The following is a 23,291-nucleotide window of genomic DNA, read 5'->3' as shown; positions in this document are numbered from 1 at the left end:
GGGGCTCCCTGTGGGCCAGGGGCCTGCTCAGCACCCTGGCTGGGGTAGTGGGACAAGGCTCTGGCCTGGAGCCTTCTTGGGGCCAGCCTGGAACAGCAGCCTGTGGGTCTGGCAAGGGGAACTGGCTGTGAGCTCACCAAGGCTGGATGGGACAGGGCTGTGGGAGCCCTGGGTGGGGCTGGAATGGTGGTGTCCTGGGCCACAGAGGGCATTGGAGTCAGGGGAGACCCTGGGGACAGTGGCTATGACCAGTGAGGCCTTGGAGACATGTCTAGGTTGCCTAAGCTTCAGTATTTTACCTTGTTACAAGATCTGGAGTATAAAGCCTAGTTTTCTCTTTCCTGGTTTATAACTGAAACCCTGATGGTGGTGGAGGCATTTCTTTGGGACTGATCTGCATGGCTTTGTGATGCTTTGGGTCACCAGTTGGCTCCAGCCAAGCGTTGCTCTGCTGGAAATGCCTCATGCTGTGCCGTACATCGCTGTCCTCTGCAATGATCTCATTTCTGTAGGTTGTGCTCCGTGCGTGTGCAGCACAGGATATGTCTTTCAATGCTGAGTGCAAAACATCTGATTCACTATGTCCAAATTTGTCAGTGAATGAGGTCCAGTTATGCAAATACAGAGTAATTTTTATCTTCTGTTGTGTTATTTGCTTGGGAAGTGTACTGAATTACTGTTGTAACTCTGAATAATTTGTTATTATCAATATAGCAACATCACACTGCTCTGTAATCGCTGTTAAGAATGTAGAGCTTGCTTTCTAGGAGGGAAACTCACAGAGGAAAAAAGTCTGATTAGCTAATTAAATGGCAGTGTTGAGATTCTCTATAAACAACTGTTGGTCTCCATATTATATTTTAGCATTGTTCTGCTGTTCTTTGCTGACAGATTCAGTGAAATTGCTTTATTAGTTAAGTGCTGCTCTCAGGGAGTGTCCAGCTGTCTTCTCAAGGCCATCTCACAGCTATGGACTTTGACCATCACAGGGTAGTATTTCTACTGTAGTAATAACCATATAACCAGCATCAAGCATCTTTGCTTGTATAAAAGATATCCTAAAGGAGATTAATGGTTATTGATTTCCTGCTTAGTGGCCTACAGACAAGACACCTGTAAACAAGATCTGTCAAGCTGTTGGTCTGTGCAGAGTGCTTGGAGCACTAATGCAGATCTATGGGCGCAGTTCAAGTACTCAGTACTTGCTGCAGCCCTGAATTTTGCTGCCTCTCCTATTCTTGTTTAGCATAACTTGTCAAGTAGTCAGGAAGTCATTAGTATTATGCTGTCACGAAAAGCATTCTCATGGCACAGTCTGATGCTTTGCATGCGATATGATTTAAGCGCTGTAAAATCCATGCTGGCTTCTCCTGTCATTTCCCTTGATGTTTGTGCAGCACCCATGACTGTAGCACATAGCAGGCAGTTACAGAGCATGGCATCCTTGCTTGCAGCATCCATGAGAGACTGATATGAATTCCAGTGCATGTGACTCGTCAGTGAGCTCGGTGCAGCTGAGGCTCCTCTAATTTCTAGCTCTTCATTCTGTGAGAGCCACTTACTGACAGAATAATTCCTGTGATATATTAAACACTTTCATTGAAACACAGGTTCACTGATAGCATGGCATCTCCCTGAAGATTCTCTATGATGTATTTTGTTCCCCTCATACTTGATAATTGCTGTCTTGTTACATCCTCCTTCTCAGTGAAGGTTTACTCTGATAATGAATTCTAGTGATAGTAAATTGAACATAAATTATGTTCACACCTAGTATGCATTATTTTCAACTGATACATCAAAAGGTCTTTCAGTTTACATCTGACAAATTCATTTCTATGTAACTCTGTAATTGCATACAGAGCTGTTGTCTATTATGTTGCTTGTAAGGAAGGAACATATAGCATATTTGGTGCCAAGTATATGTTTTGAAGATGTAACGTCAAGGAGAGTTTTATTCTATGGGTTGGTACCTTATAGAGCGTTTCTATTTCTCTTATTTCTAAAGAGATACGGGCAAGTAGGTTCTTAATTTCATCTAGCAGGGATCCAGGAAGACAGATTTTCTGGTTTTTATAACATTGCTATATACTCTTTCTACCTGTATACTGGCTTTCACTGTCAAATTGCTAAACATTAACTAACCCAAATACTTACTTTGCAGGAGGCCCAGAAGATCAATGGTGGTGGAGATGCACAGGCAGATGGAGCCTGCAAACCAACAGATGAAAAAGAGGAGAATGTGGCAGCAGAAGTGGGATGGATGACGTCTGTGAAGGATTGGGCAGGAGTCATGATATCTGCCCAGACATTAACTGGCAGAGTACTTGTAAGTTTTCTATGATTTTCTATGTTTTTATTTTGCAGAACATTTTTAAGAAGCACTGTGTCCCAGCTTTAGTGGAGGATTTTTGATTGGTTTGTTGCATCAGCACTGAGTTAATCCCAATTTTCTCTTTTAGAAATAAAATAGCAGACTAATTCCCACTGCAAGAGAGGCAGAGACAGCAAGTAAGAAAAACTGACTTCCAGACCACTCCCCAGCCTGTTTCAGTACTCTGGCCCTATGATTTTGAACTATGCTGCAAACAGCGAGTTTATTAATTTCATCTTAGGTGTTAAAACTATAGACCTATTTTATCTGAAAGTAAAATTGTGCTTGGAAAAATGGAAGCAAACTTGAAAAATAAGCCCAATGTTGCAAACGTAGAGAGTGGTCAGAACTGTAAAGCAAAGACAAGATTGAATTGGGTATGCAACAAGATTTGTGATATTTTCAATAGACTAGTAATGATTTTATATTCTCTTCATATTTTTACTAGGTTTGTTATCCTTCAAACATGTGAACAGCTATGTATCAAATGGGAGACAGGTATTATTAATATGTGGTTTATAGTGAAAAAAATTTATAGTTTTTCACTTTATTTAAACATCATTGCTTTAGAGCCTTGTCAAGTATTAAAATGCAAGGGTTTTCTGTGGAGTTCACTGCAGTAGAAAGAGTCTCCTTTGTCATTTTGATTAGTTTTCTTTTTAGAATGCACATACTTATAAAATAGAAGCTAAAGTGATTTAAATTCCATTTAAAACTTCAGATAATCCCAGTGAAACTTTGTAACTAGTTTGGGTTAAACTGAAAAAGGATTTGTGTCTTTGTTTATTTTGGTTAAGAGGTATTTTACAGTAAGTCAATTTTGGACTATAGAGTAATTATTTGGATAGGGGAAGGGAATGGAGGAAAAGAGGGGAGATTGCACTTCTTAATCAAGTATCTTACAGGAAAAAGTTGGGGTGAATTAATTGCCACTCTATTGTTTGATTCTGCGAGCATATTATTTTGATCATTTTTCCTAGAAATACCTTCTTCACTTTTTTTTATGTTAGTTGCTGACTTTTATCAATAGCTGGAAAGTTCCCTTGCTGCTTTTAGCATTATATGTTTTCTATGTGCAGCTGCAATACTGACAGTCTTTTAGTGACTGTCTTTTAAAAAACGGTGTTTTGCGTGTTTCCTGCCATCTTCAGCATTAAAAACCCTAAAGTCATGCTTCTAGTTCCAATTTAAGTATCAAGGCTAGAAATCCCCCAAACCCAGAGTCCTCTGCTCCCACCTATGCTGTCAGAAATTGCCCTGTGTTGATTTTACCGGGCTATATGTGAACACAGATAGAAACCAACAATTGGGACCAAAATGTAATATACATAACATAAAATATATTTGACTTCAATATACTGGGAGAACTTACTCAACACTGTTTGATGACTTCATTTATTTCTTTGGGGTATTTTTTTTTTTGTACTTAGAGTTTACCACTGCATTTTAAAAGGGACCAGCTGGCCAATGTCATTGGGTTAGGTTATTTCTGAGAATATATTTATAGTCTTGTCAAGATATAGCAGCACATATTGTGCACATCTGGGTTTATCAATATGACTGGCGATCTGAGAAATAAGTAACAGTGCATGGAACCTCTTAGTTAATTTTGGTCAGTTTAGAAAACAAGGTGCATTTATTTTAATATAGCACTCATCAAATTCAGTATTTGAATTGACAGGATATAATTTATGGAGGACCATTTCCAGAATGGACCATTTGGCTGTTCATTTAAATTTTACTTTCTGAGAATATTTGATAAAGGTTAACTGCTTCAATGAACATTTGTGCTAGGGGATAATACTGACATTATTTTTAGATACAGGATGTAGTAGAATCAAATTAATATTTGTCTTGAAGTGTATTTTTTGAAAATATAGGACTTACTCATGGATTCCTACTAATTTAATACAGCCTGTTCCTATATTTCTGAATTGAAGTGCTTTTTTTTTTTTTTCCCCCTGAAGAAGAAAGAATTGGTGATTTCAGATTTATGAAATCAAAATTCTATGAGATATCTGACTTAAGAAATTATAGTACACTTTTACCCTGTGAGAGTTTAAATTAAAATCGATCTTATATATCCAGTGTTTACAAAAAATGCTTAAAAAGCAGTCCAATGAAAATGGACTTTGGAGAAGAGTTACAATTGAACTTCAGTTCAGCGTGAGCACCTGAAGGCTGTTGTGGAACTGCTGCCCGGGTTTATTTGGCAAGTGAAGGAGACAAGTTAGCACAGTGTGAAACACACATCAGTGCGAAGTAGAAGCTTATTTGTGTTTTCTGTGCATGGAAAAAGCTCCCATTGTTATTTTTACCTGGAAAGTCATTTTCTTCACAATAAATCTTAGTGGACTGTCGAGTGCTATTTGTGAAATCTAAAAGGGCTACTTTTTGGAACTTTCTCTGCTGGAGTCTATCACCATATCTTTGCCATGTCTGATCTAGCTTTTGTTTCTTCCCTAGTAACCTTACAAAACAGCTTTCTAATTTATCATATCAGTTTGTCCAGGTGCTTTGTGAATATGGAAACAAATATTTAAATAGCAAGTGCTCCTATAATTACCTCTTTAATATTTAAATGTTATGGCTACTCACAGGTGAAGAAAATAAAGGTCAACACAACATACGTGTTTAAAGGTTATAGCTTCATAGTGTAGTACAAAATTGGACATTTACATTGACATTGGACCATTTGTACAATTCTCTAGTGAAATCAAACGTTTCTATTTGTATAACAGATGCAGACTTGAAAGCCTTAGGCAACATTGTAGCCACAGAACTAGTTGAAAACTTTTTTTTAGTCAGAAAATACTTTTTTTGCAAAATAATTTACAAAATCGTGTGTTTTGGTGCATCTGCTGGAAAGTAAGGGATGTTACTTTTTTTTCATGGTCTGGGTCATTGGAGACAATTAGTGAAATGATTTAATCCATTCAGAGACAAGCACTGAAGTCTTCAATAGAGATGATTCCCCTCCACACTAGTTTTAAAAATGTTTAATTCATTGGTGGTTGAGAGGAAAGGAAGAGTTCTGTACCTGAAATGAAAGGTGAAAGAACCCAACCATATTTGTAATCTCCTCCTGCCCTGTTCAATTCATTGGAGGGAGAATTACATTTAAAGACTAAACAAACAGGAGAAATTAAAACCTTGTTTGTTGTTGTTGGGAGCATCATGCGAAACAAGAATGAGAGATGTTAAATAGTTAAACCATTGACTTTTCAAAGCATTTGGCCATCACTTGCTTTATCATTATGTCAGCTGAGTGTCTCCTAGCCTATAATTTGTCTATAAGAGATGTAAAAGTGGCATGTGCATGGGATTGTACTAATACTGCATTTGTTTCAGTAGTTTATGTGAATATAGTAAAGATGAAGTACTGAAATAGACTTCTTACTGCTTTAGCAGCTAAATTCTATTTCTGACATTTCAGAAGTGGTTTAGGCACAAAGAAATATTCACACTACCCAATTTCATCTGAAGGGCAGGCTTTGGAGGAAGAGATTTGTATAAGGTGATCTGGAATGTCCTTCAGTTAGAAACTGTTTTTGTTTTTTGAAGTAGTGCAGCTGCCTAGTCATGGTGCCTACAGCTGTGTGGTCAGAATATCCTTTTTTCCTCATACTTTAGGTTTGAACCTAACTTTCTTGGTGACAACCACCTTTGAAAATGTGATTTTTGCCCTTAAATAATGTAGATGTGACTTTGACATATGGTTTAAAAATGTGTCCATGTTAAATTGCATAAGCACATGATTTAAGAACACATAAATGAACCTGTGCAGTTCTGTTTGTATTTAATGTTGAATGGCATAAATATAAATAACAGTAAAAGGTAACAGTTTACTTAAAATCTGTTCAGGGAAATACTGATTTACTTTAAAGTGCTGTAAGATGCTGTAGATGATGAAGTATCAGATTCCTGAGGTGGGTTTCTCAAAGAAGAATCAGAGACATTCATAATTAATCTCAAGATGCAGGAAATTAAACATATTTGTGAACTGATTTTGCTTTCTGAAATTATATAATTTGAGTAAGAAGAAAAATATTTCCTTAATTAGATGGAGTGTTTCATATACAGAAGAAAGTCACACGTATCTCGTTGAATTTGACACAGCTCAATCTATGGAAAGCTTTAGGCCCTTGACTGGACTTCTGACGAACTATTAAAAATGGTAGGGGGTCTCACTAGTCATTCAGGGAAAACCAGTGGATCTTTACTTATATAAGTATGTATAGTAAATTTTCCTGGGAAAAATATGTAGGTATTTTATATGCTTTTTGGTTTAGTTTACTTGTGTGTTTTATTTTTTTCAGTATTTTTCACAACTACATTTGTTCTTGCTGCTTTTTATTTGCTTTTAAATTTTTTTTTCCTGAAGGAGAGGACTCAAATTCTTTTAATGTTGACGGGGAAAAGTACCCACAACCTCTTGTGATAAGTAATAGTTGTCTAGCAGCCAAAGTGAAATTTAACAGTACAGAAATTATGTGGGGTTTCTCCATGTTTCCAAAGGCAGTGACTGTTGTCTCATTACTTTAATGAGAATAGGATAATTCGATATTTGACAGATAAGAAGTTGGAGAAGCAGGAGCATTTGGTATACATATACATTTTTTGATGATGTTCTTGACAATATCAGCTATTTCACTAGATTTTCAAAGCAGGAAGCGAAACCTTGAGCAAACATGAGTATGAGTATCTCAGAATTCAAATATAAAGTTTAAGGTTTCTCAAGGATAAGCAAAGCTCTCATAAATTTACTTCTTTCCTTTTCTTTCAGTTTGAACCCTCTCATCCTGGAAATGTCTTGTTAACCAATCTTCTTGTGAAACTAACATTTTTTTTTTTTCTGAGCATGTAATGTCCTTAGGATGCAGTTAACCTGAATAGGAGTTAATGTAGAATAAAATGTATTAATTGACTAGACAATAGAAATTGAATGTATTCTTCGGTGATTTAGTCTTTCATACTCATAATATTCCAAGCCTTTTAGAAGTCTAAATCTGACATTAGTTTTTCAGCGAGGAAGCCCATGCATTCTTTGATAAAAGAATGTGTTTTGCAGTCTATTGGCTCTGATATTACAGTTTTTCTTAGATAGTTAAGCAAAGTTTGGTGTGACCTATAGAATCTGCTAGTCAGGCAAAAATAAATAGTGCCATATTTTCACTTTAGCTGTGGTCTAGGTTTCTGAACTTAGAGGAGAAGGGGAAAGTCCTTCTCAGCTTCCAGATCTGACTGCACAGGCAGGAAGGCACAGGATGTTCCATGCCTTGAGTGGTATTGGGTGGTTGGGTGGTGTGGTTTTGTTTGGTTCCCTTTTCCTCATTCTGGTCAACAAGGAAGAGAAATGGCATAAGGATGGAAGGGCAGAGTCTTCCTGCGTAAGGGCATTTGTATAAAGACAGTGCCCGAACTGCTGAGAATGTATCTTGCAGTGTGTCAGTGTAGCACCACAGATCTGATCATTGCAGGTGTACATAGGTTAGGAACTGCTTGCCAAGGTTTGGTACTTACCTACCTCCTGTTCCTAGGAAATAGTTTAGATTCTGCTCTTCTCTATTGAGAAATGAACTTTATTTAGTTATTTTTAATCTTTCATAGGCCTTGGTGGCACATAAATGAATCCAAGAGATGAGTTCTAGGTTGCCTTAGTCTGTGACAATGATGTGGGCTATTTCCAGGGTTTCCATAGGAATAGGAACAATGTTCTCCATTTAAGTTCATGAGATAACGATAATGGAATAGAGTAGGAAGTGTTGAGTAAGTCTTGTTCGTTTCTATGGTAACTGTAGCTAGTTTAAGTTCCAGTTATGCATTTTCTGAATATTTATTTATTATTGACAGTAGCAAGGGTTTTTTTTTTTTTTGCAGGCTTTTTGCTTTGGATCAAAGGGTGGGCTTCTGCCCGCAGTCTTGTGGGAAAGTTCTTCTATTGCACATATGTCTTTAAAACAAAATTATTAAATTTTGCATGTAAGTGCTACATGTAGATGTAGCATTTCTGATTGTCACTGCACCTACTATTTTTGGGAAACTGTTATAATTTCAGTGGATCTTAAAGAAATAATGTACTGATAAAACTAAAATAATAAAAATGAGAGCATGCTAACTTCCCCATGAGATGAAGGTGACCAAGAAGACAATTTTTTTATCAGCTATGACACTTTAATATGGGAATAAAGGCAGATGATTTAAGTTCTTTCACTACCAGCTTGCTTTTAGTACTTTTTTTTCTTAGTATATTTTGGACAATGCTCTTAGGGACGTGGTGGTTCTTGGGGTGTCCTGTGCAGGGCCAGGAGTTGGACACAATGATCCTGATGCAGCCCTTCAAATTCAGCATATGCTGTGATTAATATATGCTAATCTTAAACTTTCTTTTCTGTAAGGTTGTTCATGAATTATATGGCTAATCAAACATAAACAGTATTTTTTCCTACTCAATTTTACCAGTTTTAAGTACTGGTATGTGAAGAATGGGTTAGGTTAGCATAAGGTACATATACATGGTAAAATCAAATCAAGAAAAGAATAAACAGTACATATCATAAAGAAATGACATTAAATATACTCAGAACTGGACTTGAAACATTGCATTTGAATTCTTAGCTTAGGAGGTGAAGAAATAGAAAATTAGTGTATACATCACATCTGCAATTTATCTTAATTAAAATTCCTAATTTTGATAAGCCTTCTCTTTGTAAGCCAGATCTCACTGTAGCCTAGTCTACCGTATTTTTACTCAGTTTATAGCTGCTGCTATGGAAGTTACCCACTGTAAAGTTGTCTTCAGCTTTGGGCTGTGCTGCAGTGACTTCTGTGACCTCTAGATAGATGACCATGCTTGCAGAAGCCATTCTAACAGTATTTAAAAGCATGAGGCTTTTTCTACAGTGGTAATAAATACCTTCTGCTAATATTTTTTGCGACTACCACTTCCTTTCTTGTCTAAATTAAGGTATCTGTGGCATTCTGTCATTAAAATGAAGAAAACCAAGCACATGTTAAAATAATGTATCAGGTTTTGAGTGGTGTGATTATCTGGAGAAAGTCAAGAACATGGTTGATATTCAGATGGCAAAGCTTGTTTAGGTAAACTTCTGTTATATAAGTCTTCTTTGTTGAGAAATTGTTGTACGACTTTATCACTCTTAATAACCTGTATCACTGTGTATGTATATCAGACATAAGTAAGGAAAAGTCTTAGCTACTTCTTTCTTGCATACATCTGGAATGGAAGTGTGTAAATACAGAACTGTTCCTTCTCATAACTCTGTGTTGATCCTCATGGTAAGAATGTGAAATTTACCTTCCACCTATGGGCCACTGACAATAGTTAGGTATTGAACAAAAGATACGAGCACAACTTCGCATATTTACAAAGCTCACTAGAGGAGCCAGATGGCTTCCCCTAAGGCATTTGTGCAGTTCCCATGTGAAGGGCTGCTCTGATGATGCAGTTGGTAATACTGGGGTTTTTATGGTTTTCTTTTTTCTCTTTGCGTTTAGTGTATTTGAAATTGTGCTTGTAATCAAAACACTGATGTGATAATGAATATTTTTGAAGATAGTTCTGCGTATGTTTTTGTACAGCTCTGCCATTGATGATTTGTTCTGAGGTGTGGGGTAAATGGAACAAATTACTAAGCTTGCAGTAAAACGAAAAATCTTCATTTTGGTGTTCAGCAGAATTTTCACACAGAATATTGCCTATCAAAATGAGTTTCCTTTCCCTTCTTAAATATTTTTTTTTCTTTTTTAAACGATTAGGTATTTACTTGGATATTCGCAGGTTTCTTGAGAAGTGTTCTCAGCATATTCCTCCTGGCTTCAGTAGTTTTATGTGGCTCCTTAAATGTGCATTGCTTTGGCACAGGCGATTCCTCTCTGCTTTAATTAATGCTTTGTTTCAGCTTCAAATGCTGCAGCAGAGACAACTTCAAAGCTTACTACTAAAGCTGCTGAAAGTCCCACTTTTCCTGTGAAGTCTGATGTCTGTATTGGTAAGATTTGGAAGGCTTGGTTTAATCTGAAGTAGTAGTAAACACTACACTTGCCTTTCTGAAAAGGGGGAAGGTAATCTAATGGTAGAAACTAGGATGGAGAAGTTTTCAATTAGAACTAAAAATCAGGGACTATTAACTACCTGTTCATGTGTTTCTTCTAGAAGCTGGAAGCTCTCAGGACCTTCCATAAGTCCACAGCAAAATGCCGTGAGTTTAAGGGAGAAACTTCCTTGTCTGCTCAAATGATCCTGCTTCTCCTTCCTAGTGAGAGTCTTCATCCTGCAGACACTTTACTTCATCTTGGGATAAAGCTAGGAGAAATACTTTGAGTGGGGAAGGTGAGAGAAAAAGGGAAAGAGACAGGACTCTTCAGAAGTTTGAAACAGCCCTGGTGGCTCTTTCAGTGTAGTGAAGACTGGTTCTATTCATCATAGCTATCTAGGATAGGTGGGTGAAAAGGCGATTTCTGCAGTGTAATTCCATGCCTTCTGATGAGCTATGGAAACACTAACTGTGACTGTGAATAGGGGGTCACAAAACTGACTTAACTGAGGCAGGGTAAATATAGAATGGGAAGGGAAAGATAATCTGATTCTTCCTCTATTTCTGGTCCAAACTTAAGAAAAAATTATTTCAAACACAGTGTACTTGTTAGTGCTTAGAATGGGGATACCGCTTGGGAACTAAAAGTGAAATGTGGAATCTGATCCTGCTTTGTGTAGACTGCATGCAAACTAAGCCATCCAGTTCTGTCAGATGCCCACGGTCCCCTCATTGAAAAACATGTAACTCCTACATACTGTTAAAAACATCAGTTTGTGCCTGTCAGGGTAAAATCTCGCAAAAATTACTTCAGTAGAGATGAGTAGATTTTAGTGAGCCATCTGATTGTTGTGATACACAAAATGGGATACTGTCATGAGCCTGCTGCGGAATACTAAGCTCTTGGGTTATTGTCAGCCGTTATATTTAATCCGATAACATGTATTCTGAAGGTGCTGAATGTCCCTTGAGAAAGTACAGCTATTTATCTTGGTAACAATTATCAGTATATTGTCAGCAGTTTAGTGATAATGCAAAATGTTTGCAACATCCCTGTGACTGTTTAGTTTTAAATTTTTTTCCGTCTTTTTTTAATCTGTTCCTTATGAAAAGAAAGTCAGTATTTGGCTGCCTTGTTCTGGATTTTTAAATCTAGCCAACCCAAGTGCTGTAAGGTTGAATTTAAACTTAGAGAATTTTGAATTAGAAGAATCCACAGAGTGTGGCATGTGGCAGTTGGTATTTGATCTGTGTGTGCTGTGAGTGTCATTAGGCTGTCTGGACAGTGTTCCATGCTGCCATTTCTTTTCCATGCTAGAGTTTAGCTCCCATGCATCTGTAAACAGAACCTGGACCAGTCAATTCTGTTGTTTTAGCTAAATTGGAGAATTTTACATTCTGCTCTAAGAAATTCAGCAGGATATTTCTTGAATATTACAGTAGCTTGCTCAGATTTATTTTTTTCAAGGCTGCAGGTTTGTTTTTTTTTGTTCTCAGCCATGGCCAGGGAAAATTTTGTCATTGGTGCTTATGTCTGATTTGTTTCAATGAATGTGATCAAGCTGCACATTCATTGAAAGACAAGATTTTAAAGCCCTTTTCTGCTTTACTTAGAGGATTTTAAAAGAATATAAAAAATAATGAAGTAGATGTGATTCAGGAGTTTTTTCCTTACTACAAAACAGCAACATAAATCAGCATGTAGAACATGAAAGGCTTGCATATCATGCTAACAGAAAGATACTGGAGAAATCTGTAGGTATTTTTATATCAAAGTGTAAAAAATTGTTGCAGTAGTTTCCCTACAGATTACATTTTCAGATTTGCTTTGTTTTCTCTCGGTTAATATGACAAAGTTATTTTGATAAGTTGATGGTTTTCAGTTTGCTGTTGTCGAAGGCCATGAAAAGTAACTAAGAAAATCAGGTCAACAGATGATAGGTTTACTGTTGCTGTTTGGTATTTGTTCCAGACTGGAAAAGGTTGTCAGCCACTGGCTTAAAGCTTTTGGAGGAGTTAGTTGGGCAGAAAATTCTTCTCTCTTTTAAGTATCATCTAGAGGTCCATAACAGTAACTTTTAATTTCCTAAGCATTTTTTGGCACTCTTCAAAAATAATGGGAGCAGTGTGAATTCACTAGCTGCAGCATGTGGCTGGAAGTTTGACATGTTTTCTGTTCTCAGGTATAACAGTAACTTGCATGAGTTTGAATATGTAACTAAACTTGGTATTCCTCCTTTCTTTCTGTGCAAGCTGTGATTCAAATTAATTTCCCGTGCTTGTAAAAAGCATTGAAAACAGCTTTTAAAAAGTAATGAAACCAGGAATTTAATTATTTAGGGATTTTTTTTTCTTCTTCTTTCCCAATACACATTTTGTGGTCCAAAATACATTTCTGTCCTATATAGTTAAATCAATCTAGTATTATAAAATGCATATATCCTCTTTATATAAATTTTGTATACCTATACATGAATTATTTTTACTTCTATATTGTGTATTTGAAGATTGTATACTCATGTATAAAAATATTTTTTGCTATACAGGCTCTTTTCCTAAGTGTTCTTGTTTTGCAATTCTGCTTTTTTTAAAACCTCTTTTGGGCCTGATAGGTGCAGACAGATAAACAATCTGAATTTTTCCTTGCCATTCAGTCCATTAGACTTATTATGTATTCTCTTTTGGAAAAAGCCTTGGGCATCAACACTAGTTGCTCATGGTCTCTTTATAGCTGATGGCTCTTGATATGAAAGACCAGTTTTTTAATGATGCAGTTCTATTGCATATCCAAACCCACTGTTTTATTTCTCCAAATGAAAAGCCTGCGTGTGTGAGATCTTTTATTTCCCTTAGAGAATGTATCTTGTAGTAAAAAAAATTTAAACAGGTTAAATCTGGTTTTATAAAACTTAAATTGTATAACTAGTTGAGAATTAATCATGAGTTAATTCAATGGTATGGAGTTACAGGAATAAGGATAAGATGAAGCTTGAAAACTTATAGTTTGCCACAAAGTAAGCATTAAATTGAGAGAGATTTGGGCCTTGTCTTACCTCCTGTAGCTAAGAATATTGACATTAGATGCTTGCACTTGTAATGAAATCTCTACTTGTCATGTTGATTGTTCAAGGAATAGGAATATATGAAAAAGCTTGAAAAATCTTCATTTTTGTTACACTTCCATAATTAGCATGCTAATTGAAAACAGCTTTATTATCTGCTATTAGGTCTCATTTACAGGTACAGTGAGGAGTACGTAGGAATCCTCTTTCCCATTTTGTTTTAAATAAGTTTTAATATTGCAGCAACTTCTGACTTGGCATGAGTATTGGCATTTTAATATTATTTAGGTGTTTATATAGGAAGGTCCATTGTTTTTGTAAGTAATACAGAAAGCATAGAAGAAACAGTTTTAAGTTTTGTTTGGTGCATTTGGGTTGGTTTGTTTATTTTGGGTTTTGGTTTTTTTGTTATTAAGTGATCCTTTGCTTTAAATTAGGCATCACCATTTGATGTTGTTGGATTTAAATTTTAAGACTCCCAACCTCTTGTCAGCAAATAATGGCAGCATGAAGTTTATGGGGATTTAATATGTAGTTACCAGTAAAATACTCTACAGAGAGAATTTTGCTAGGTATTTGCAAAGCCTTGTGTTTACATGATGGAAACTCTGAAGGTTGGAACTAATGGTACCATATTTCTCTAGATTTTCACGTTACTCTTAATGAATATTTCAACCAGTTCACTTGATACTAAATTAAAATGTGCTATTTTGTTGGTTTTGATGTAATAGCACCTCATACAACTTGAATACTGTAAGATGAACTACTAATTATCCGCTAGTTCATCATACCATTTATTGCAAATGAGAGACAATGCTTTTTGTTATCAGTTCAGCAGGTTTATTCTTAAACATTGAAAATGCTTGGTCCTTCTCTAATCTTGACCATATTTTCTTTTTGTATTGACTGTGTCAGACTGTACCAGATTTCAATGGTCATTTCAAGGATTCTACTTCAGATGAGAGATTGTTAGTTTGAAATGCACTATAATCTCTCATGCTTTACCCTTAAGTTGAAACAAACAATAAAAGGTGTATTTTGAGAAACTGTGCCTTGCTCTCATCTCTCAAGTTAAAAGAAACCAGTGCACCTTTGCTTCTTGCACTTTCAGAGAGCTGTGTACATGCCTGTTATTTCCTAACATAGTACATTTTCTGCAGTTTTTTCTTGTGGATGATACATAGTCCTTTGATTTCTCTAACAGAGTATAGCATTATGTCCAAGAATTCTGGTTCAGACATTAAAGGAAAATAGTTAGTACCTCCTGAACCTGTTTTCTGGTCTTTTATGCTGGATTAGTTTTGGCATGAGATATGTGAAAAGGTGGCTTAACATTATAAAAATGAATAACTGACTGTAAAGAATTTAGCTTCACCTGGGAAACATTCATTAAATATGAATGCATATGATTCGTACTTCTACCTCTTGTACTAGTTGCAAAGTATTATTAACTATTTCTTTGGTCTGTGTTTGGATGTTTTCTACTTTTTAGACTAGAGGAAAGGTAAACTAGTTGAATTTTAAAGTCTCCGTATAGAAAAAGTTGACAGGAGTATGTCTGCTGTGATAAGCAGTTAAACTTTCAAGTTTTGTAAAAACAAAATACATGTCTTTATTTGCTTGCAATGCCAAAAATGTCTAAAACCCATAAATTAGCTGACAGAAGTGTTGACAAGTGTGTTATTTGAGTTACCTTCCCCTGCTTACTGGTTTGGTTCAAAGATACGTAGTGTGATTCTTCTTGAAAATGCTAAAAAAGAGTTCAGAGGAAAATCTAAGGAACTGTGTAAGACTGAAAGCATATTGAAACTCAAAGTTAAATTAATTTCTAGCTTCTGGGTCAAGTTTTGGTCCTGTACTTAACTGTGTAATTTAATTGAAGTTAGCTCAGTCAATCCATATTTACACTGGTTTAATTGAGGACAGATGTAGATGGCTATATTTGAGGATGAAAATAACGTATTTGGAAGAGCATGTTCCTGTCAGAGAGCCAAATGAAACTTTATCAGATCTGGGGACACCTGTCTTCCTACAAGAAATTTAAAGAGGATACATGTGCAGGCCTATTGGTAATGTAAAGCTAATTATGGGTGTATTTTTCTTATAGGAAGATGAATAGGCTTTAGAATTAAAATGAAGCAGAAAAACTCACCTGCCACAATCCTCTAGGGAATTTCTAGGCTCAAGGTCAGATGCTGTTGAATAGAAATGAAATTCTGTCCAAACTCCAGTCAAACCTTTCCCTTGGCAGGACCAGATATGAACATAAAATTGATACTTAGTGGTAGAGACAGTTACATTTTGAGGAAAAATTTGACTGAAGCCGGTTCTTATATATTTGGGGACATTCTGGTTTTTATATGGTTCTCTGTAGCACTTGCAGTTTTCTAGACAGTTTTTCAGTGTTGGGATACTGTGCTCTTGCTTGCAGTCTGACTCTGTGAGCTTCAAGGTGGAAAACTGATGCTGGAAATTTTAGTAAAAACTTTTAGACTTTTCAGTGAGGTCTTTTCTTATATGTTTGACTAGAGAATTACATTTTCATTCCTAAGCCTGAATTGTTCCCACTATGGAAGCCTTGCCATTTTTTTCCTTGGTAACATTCTATGAAATAAGTAGTGAACTGTTTCTTTTCCCATTTTTGTAGGAAGAAAATGTGAACCAGTAAGTTTCAGCAAAATTTAATTTCTGATACAGTTGTCTAATAGTGCACTTCCTGCTGAACGGAAGGTCTGTTCAATTTACATCCCTGCTCATACAGAAATCCATCCGTGTGATAGTTATTCCCAAGAACACAAGTATCTATACATTGTACTTCAGTAAGTATGTTCTCAAAAGACAGCGAAGGAAACACAACCTCATGATTGTGTGTATCTTCTTCTGATTCCAGTGGGAGCAGGGATTAGCCGTAATATTCGGTTACTTAAACTGTATGCGAAGGTTTTAAGTATATGGATTAGATCTGGTTAGTTGTTTTGTTAGCCTTTTGAAACAGTACTTGCTCATTTGCACTACAATGAGGCAAAGATACCTGCTTTAAATGCAGAATTGGAACCCTTGATTTTTTTTTTTTTTTACTTTTTTTAAGGACATTTCTCTTTACTGCCGTGCTGATTTCCTTTAATGCACCGTAGATAAATCAATATTTGATAATAAATAAGCAAAGGTGAATTTTATTCTTGCAATTTAAATGAAAAAAAAAAAATTACTAGGTTTGTTGACAGATTCAGTGTTCTATGAGAACTGTTAAAAACAGCAAGTTTTGTGTGAAATCATGGCTACTTTCCTATTACTGTATGACATTATCTATTGTTCTATAGATAAGATTTTTCCAGAGAATGTTTTAATGCAGCCATGTAGACTTTCATGCTGCTGTCTAATAAAGCAAGGTCAAGGGAAATTATAATGCAAAGCTTAATGCTTGGGGTTTTTTTTTCCTTTCCTCAAAATATTTTATTTTTTTTTAATTGCACAGAACAGTGTTTTTAATTTGACCATTGCAGCAATGATGTCTCATAGTATTTCACTGAATAGAGACAGCAGTTAGAAGTAAAACGACTTTATTGCATGGGAGGAATATTTCAGCTTAATTTATGGTAGTTGGAAAAGAAAAATGAAAATTATAGGGTTTTTTCTTGTCCTACTGTGCTAGAGCCCACCATATTTAGCCAGGTTAAGTCAGTCTTCTGGAAAAGGTGATACATTTTATAAGGAAAGTATTATACTAGTGTCAAAATTTTTCTTTAAAATCAATAGCTCTGGTAATGTTTTAATTAACATAGTAAATTGCAAAGCATTTCTTTAGAGAAGTACTTTGAAATAGTTATGTGAAAAGACTATCAATCCAATGTTAATATTATGAAATATCTTGACAACATAATGATTTCAATTAACTCTGGTTGGAAATTTAACTTGCATTCATGTAAAATGCCACAGAAGAGAAGTTGCTTAACATAAATTCTGGCAGGTATGTAGCAATACTTATCTGAATTATGTGTATATAAGACATAACCTGGAAACTGCTTCTAGATCAAGCCAGCGAGCTTTGGCTTTTCCAAGTAATGTTTCATGTAGTTATATGCTACCATTTATGGAACACAGTAATCCACTACATTTTGTTCAGTTGGGTGATGAGCACAGGCCACTGAGCCTTCACTTGAGAATCACTGACTTTATCAATTTTTTAGTTTGTTCTTTTTTTTTTTTTTTTTTTTAAATTCTTTTCTTTCTTTGCTTCCTCCATCCCCAGGTTCAGTACTCGAGATATTATTATGGCTAAAATGTCGGTACTTACAGATGTCCTGCTACACGTGCAGTTATTTTGACAAAAGTTGTCTTTCCAGGAGAGTCTATTTGTAAGAGCAAATCAGGTATCCAGTACAAACAATTTTTTAACCCATAAGATATTGTGAAGTATAACTCATTCGTTATGGAAAGAATGTTTTGTACTTAACTTTTGAACAGTAACATGGAAAAAGTGATCCATTTCTCTTGATTCTTTCAGTTTTAACACAAACACCCAGGTTAGGTTTTCATTTGAAGGAGTGTACAATGTTCAACACTAGCAATAAAATCTGGTTTTGTTTTCCTGGAAGACAGAGATCGTGTCAGAACCATGATATACAGGCTGAAATTTTATATAAGAGGCAGAAATATCTACCACCTGAAGAAAGAAAGAAAAAAGCCTGAGAATAAAAGTTCGCAATAAATTCAGTTCTTCCTCCATAATTATTTCTTCTCATTTGTGATTAGAATGTAAAGGCTATAATTATTATTTGTTTATATATGTATATTTATTTTTTATATAACTGTTCATTTGTCATATCAGTCACTAAAAAGTGTTGAATGGGTTTGCCGTTCTAATACAAACAGTAAGTTTATATATAACAGAAGTTGTAATATAACAGAAAGTTCTAAGCTCTTACTGTTTTACTAATGCCCTGTGGGCAAAGAAAGGTCAATAAAATAAACCTGTCTAGGTTTAGGAAACAAATGCATAAAAACTGTAGCATATTTGTCATGTACTGTAAATCAGAGCTAGGCTTTGCTAAGCACTGCAGAGACACAAGAACATAAGCAAATTCTTTTCTAGAGAGCTGTCAGTTTGATTAAGATGGAAAGAGGATGTGAGAGCCAAACTCAAATTCTGTAATGAAAGTTTACCCAGGAAGTCAATAGAGAAAATCAGAAGTGAATATTGATTCAGTAGTCTACCTGATCATTGAACAAAGTTTATTTCATTCTTTTTTATGATCTTATGCTACACCAGTTTCAGAAACTCATGACTGCATTTAGTTGTTTAATTGGTAAGATTATTTAGCCAAGTTATCCTAACTGGAAGGAATGTCCCATTCTTCTGTGACTCTTGTTGTTTGTCTTGTAGTTATAAGGAAAAAGGATTTCTGAGTTCCTTCTATTTTGGAGACAACCTAGCACTGAAAAATAATATCTGTGATACCCCTTTCCAGCCTTTCAAGGCAGAAGGATAACTTGAGTGTATTTAGTATTGGCTTCCTTTGCATCTCAGCTGGCTACTTTATGACTGTCTTTGCATGAAGTTGACTTGGATGAGGGGAAATCCCTTGGGATCTATTGCCCAGACAGGTTACTATAGAGGGTTTTTTCCCTAGCCCTGTCAGATAAGGTAACCTGCCTTCAAATAGTATTACCTATAAATAGCATGCCTGGCCAGTTCTGTCAGATTGTATTAGGAAACTTGTTTTACCTGTGTTTGAAAAAGAAGAGTAATATTATTGCATAACAGTTGAAGTAGGTTTTTTTGTGTGAGTGTGGGGAAAAAAAACCTAATAAGGTTAGCGAAAGATATTGTTATTCTCACTGCGCTTAATTTCTTAGGCTTTGAAATATAAAAAAAGACTTGTATCCTAAAATATTGTAAAAAAAATACCACCAAAAACCTCAAACCAAAACGAAAACAAAAAGCAATCCCAAAACCAAACCAAAAAATCAACACCAAACAAAAACATTTTGGAATATGAGCCAGTACAGAAATCAATATGAATGTAGATTCCTGAACTTTCTGCATCATTCTGCTGAACACTTTAAGAGGACAACTTAAAGTGAGCTTTGTGCTGTTTGTAAATAATGTAGTTGTTTGGTAAGAGTTTTAAGCAGTAATCATTATGACCATGAAGTGTAGAAATTAAAAGATTACCTGTCAGGTTTTCAGACCTACTATTGCACAATTAATTTTGTGAAAACCAACCATAGGATGGACAGAGGTTCTGTACAGTGAATGTGTGATGATGGGAGATTGGGATTCTTATAATGCTTGCTTTGCAGTTATCTTGGGTTTGTTCCCCTACTTTTCTGTTACGGCAGAAGTTCCCTTTTTTTATTCTTGTAAATGTTATTTTTTTAGCATTTATTTTAATGCTGAATTAAATACAGTGGAAGCAGAAAGAGCTGTCCCCTTCTGTATTGTGTGTATGTGGATATGGAGACTGTGGACTTGACTCTGCACTTGCCTAGAATTTAAGAACACAAAACTTCAGTTTCTGGACTGGATATTGCAATCTAGTTTTAATATGAAAAGATTATTCTTTTCATAGATTAGTATTCTTCATCACCTACAAAATATTTTATTCAATTACAATGCTCCTTTACTAGAAAGATTTGTAAGATCTGTTTTGAAGAAGCTTGAAAATAATGTCATTTGAGTTCTGCCGACTACTTAAAAGGAAAACTGTAGGGATGTTTCTTCCCCTGACCTGGTAAAGAAAAAAGACATTTTGAGACTTACTGCCTATTGTTTCCATTGCTGTTTAGCTAACATACTTGGATTAAAGGTAATTACAGAAATATTAGTGGTCTTTTCCACCCATTGGCATCACTTGCCAACTTCAGTAAGAACTTGTAACTGTTCTCTGAAAATAAGCATTAGCTATGGACTCTACGTCTGAACAGAGTTACTAAGTAGCTTGTTTTGTCTTTTAATATATAATGCTGCATATGTATTTGTTTAGTCATCTCTAAAGAAGAGCACTGGAACAGGTTGCTCACAGTTGTTCATGCCCCATCCCTGGAGATTTTTAAGGCCAGGCTGGATGGGCCTCTGAGCAACCTGGTCTAGTGAAACATGTCCCTGCTTATGGCAGACGAATTGGAACTTGATGATCTTCAAGGACCTTTCCAACCCTAGCCATTTCATGGAATATTTATTGCAACACTACCTAATATCTGAAAGCTGTAGCTATAACACAGTCATTCTCTTGGAAGAAATTGTGGCCTCCTTCAAGAAGTTTTATGGTAATTAAATTTCTTCAATCAGTTTCTTCTTTCTACAGAACAAGTCTTTTTACTGATACTATCATTAAACAGAGTTATCTAGTTCTGCAGTCTAATGGTTAGCATTGTAGCAGAGCTCTGGTATTCTGGTATGATGCTTAATTCTTCATTTGTCCTTTGACAGGGTTTTGTCCTCGTTTGTGTTTCCAATTTGCTGGCATTTATGACAAGAGAATTGTGTGAGGGTTTTTTCCTTCACAGGTTAAGATTTAAGATGAAGAACTGCTAAGTGATGGTTTTCATCATAAAAAGGCATTTTAATGTCTTTTTTTAATTTTGACATCCTGTGTTCAGATAGCACACCAGATTAAATACTAATATTGGAGTTAAAATAGTACCACATGTAAAACAACACAACAACCAATCCTTACAGTGCAGAGATTGTTTAGGGCACTTAATTCACTCATTTGCCTCTGATGTAGATACATGGGTAGCAATAATAGCATCACTCTGTGCTGTCATACCTGGCTGTATGCTCTAGACTGATTAGACACTGTCTTGTCTTACCTAGTCCAGTTCAAGTCACCCAGATGATAAAACATCTGCACTTCTTTTGGCAGATAATGCTGTACTTTAATAGCTTGCAGCAGAGTCTGTAATCTTCAGACTCTGAATTTTATCTGCTGGCTAAGGAATTTATATTACCTATACCTTGTTGCTAAGCAGATTCAGGGGTTTTACATCTTTTTGTCTTTACATTTCTTCTGTCATGTTTAATACTGACATTGATTACATCACAAATGGTATGTGTGCAAAACTATCCTAAAAGTCTTAAGGTTTTTGCAATTACTTGAAATGCAGCTCACTTTCAATTTGTTCAAACTGTCAGCATAACCATATTTTGGACTGAGTTTTTCTGTGGATAACTTCTGTTATGTTCATCACCCAACTTTAAACAATAGATGAAGCATGAATGCAGTCTGTAGTATGGTTTTCATTATGCAGTCTTTGTGCAGCACATTGGCTATCTCCTGAACTCAGAGACAATTTGGAAAAGCTAATATGTGATTTTTAATCAAGTGGAACATTTTAATGCATAAGTGCAAAGGAAAAGTTAAGGGTGCTAAAGCAATAATAGAATAGTAAATTTATGGAACACTACATTGGTGTGTTTTGTTTCAGTTTTCACCATGCTTAATGTTGAGCTGTTGTTCAACAGTAGTTCTGTTCTTATTCTGTGTGGCAGTATGATAATTTGTGCAACTGCAGAAATCTGTGACGGGACAAGTAAGAGGAATTAAAAACCACAAAACTTGGCAACTTGTCAGTTTTTCAGCAGTCTTCTATTATCTCTAAAGGATATCCAGTGTGCTTAGTCTGAAACATTTTACAAGGAGGGACCAGGACAAGGAGTTATTTCAATTTCTGTGGCTAAAAATTGTAATGAAATGTATTTCAAACTTACCCTTTACTTGCAAATACTAAATGTCTTTAATAACAAGGAATTTGAAAGAATAAATTTTAGCTATAGCGTTTGGATTCCAGTAAAGTAAGTAAATAATTTTAGCAGTACATTTAGTACAGTGCACAATTAGAAAACCTGTATGCCTACACTAAGGTTTATTTTATTTGTATTTTGTTTTTTTTTAATTTTAAAGAATTAATTTTGACTGGCTAGTCATGGAAATTTTTAATTTTTTTTTTTTTTGATAGAGCTTAAATGTTTAAAAATTCCTTAGGTCCTTAGATATCTTCCTCAACATCTGATTTAGTTATCAATCTATTCACCCAACCGGAAATGCTTTAAGGAAATGAACAATTGCACCTGGTACTGTGGCAGTATTATTTGTTTATTTAACCACATATTCAGTTACTTCATTGGATGCAGAGTGTTATGTTAGAATCTCTAAAAGCAAAATGATCTGAACTCTGACAGAAATATTGCATTGCAGAAGTATTGCATAATTGTGCTCAAAAGAAGTTTTTGAGTCATCAAGATGTACTGCTGAACACAGTTACACCCTATCAAGTAATCTAAATGCCTATGACAGTACTTCCCTGGACACATTTTCCAAGTTTTCCACCACCACATTTGCTTTGCTGCAAGAAGCATAATTCCAATGTTTAATTCTATTGCTTTTATCTAGTTATGCGTCTTTTTTTACTGTCAAGTGAGTCCCCATCTTCTTCTGCTTTGGTCTTTAAGCTGCATTATATGATTTTGATATTGTTTCTCTTTTGTTCTTTATCCCTATTAAAAAAAATACAAAAAAACCCCCAACACTTCCTTTTGTTTAATTGCATGTGGAAGCCCCTGGAATTAAATGCGCTAAAATATGCTATGTGTGAAGCTGGATAAGTTTTTTCTAGGCTGAAAAGGAAATCTGAAAACCCTTAGACATTTGAAATACTGTTCTTTGTTTCCAGTAGATATGGACATGGGGAGGATGTAATGAGCAAAGGTGATGGTTTGAACTTTAGATAGAGTGGCAATATTTGATGGCTTAATAAAGACTAATAATTGATGGTTATGGGAGGAAAAGTCTAAAT

At 35.5% G+C, this 23,291-nt stretch overlaps 1 protein-coding gene across 50 annotated transcripts in view; it reads left to right on the top strand.

Moving 5' to 3' along the window:
- The window catches only part of KCNMA1 (potassium calcium-activated channel subfamily M alpha 1), a 444,344-nt gene that overhangs the window by 117,847 nt on the left and 303,206 nt on the right, over nt 1-23,291 (top strand). For all 50 annotated transcript variants that reach the window (XM_032116877.1, XM_032116876.1, XM_032116875.1 and 47 more), the window contains one exon: nt 2,165-2,329. In XM_032116877.1, coding sequence (XP_031972768.1) covers nt 2,165-2,329 — 165 coding nt within the window. The remainder of the gene's footprint in view (nt 1-2,164; nt 2,330-23,291) is intronic.

Source organism: Corvus moneduloides, chromosome 8 (genome assembly GCF_009650955.1).
Source record: "Corvus moneduloides isolate bCorMon1 chromosome 8, bCorMon1.pri, whole genome shotgun sequence".
Lineage (NCBI taxonomy): Eukaryota > Metazoa > Chordata > Aves > Passeriformes > Corvidae > Corvus > Corvus moneduloides.
The sequence above is the reverse complement of the archived record's forward strand: the minus strand, read 5'-3'. Positions and strand labels throughout refer to the sequence as shown.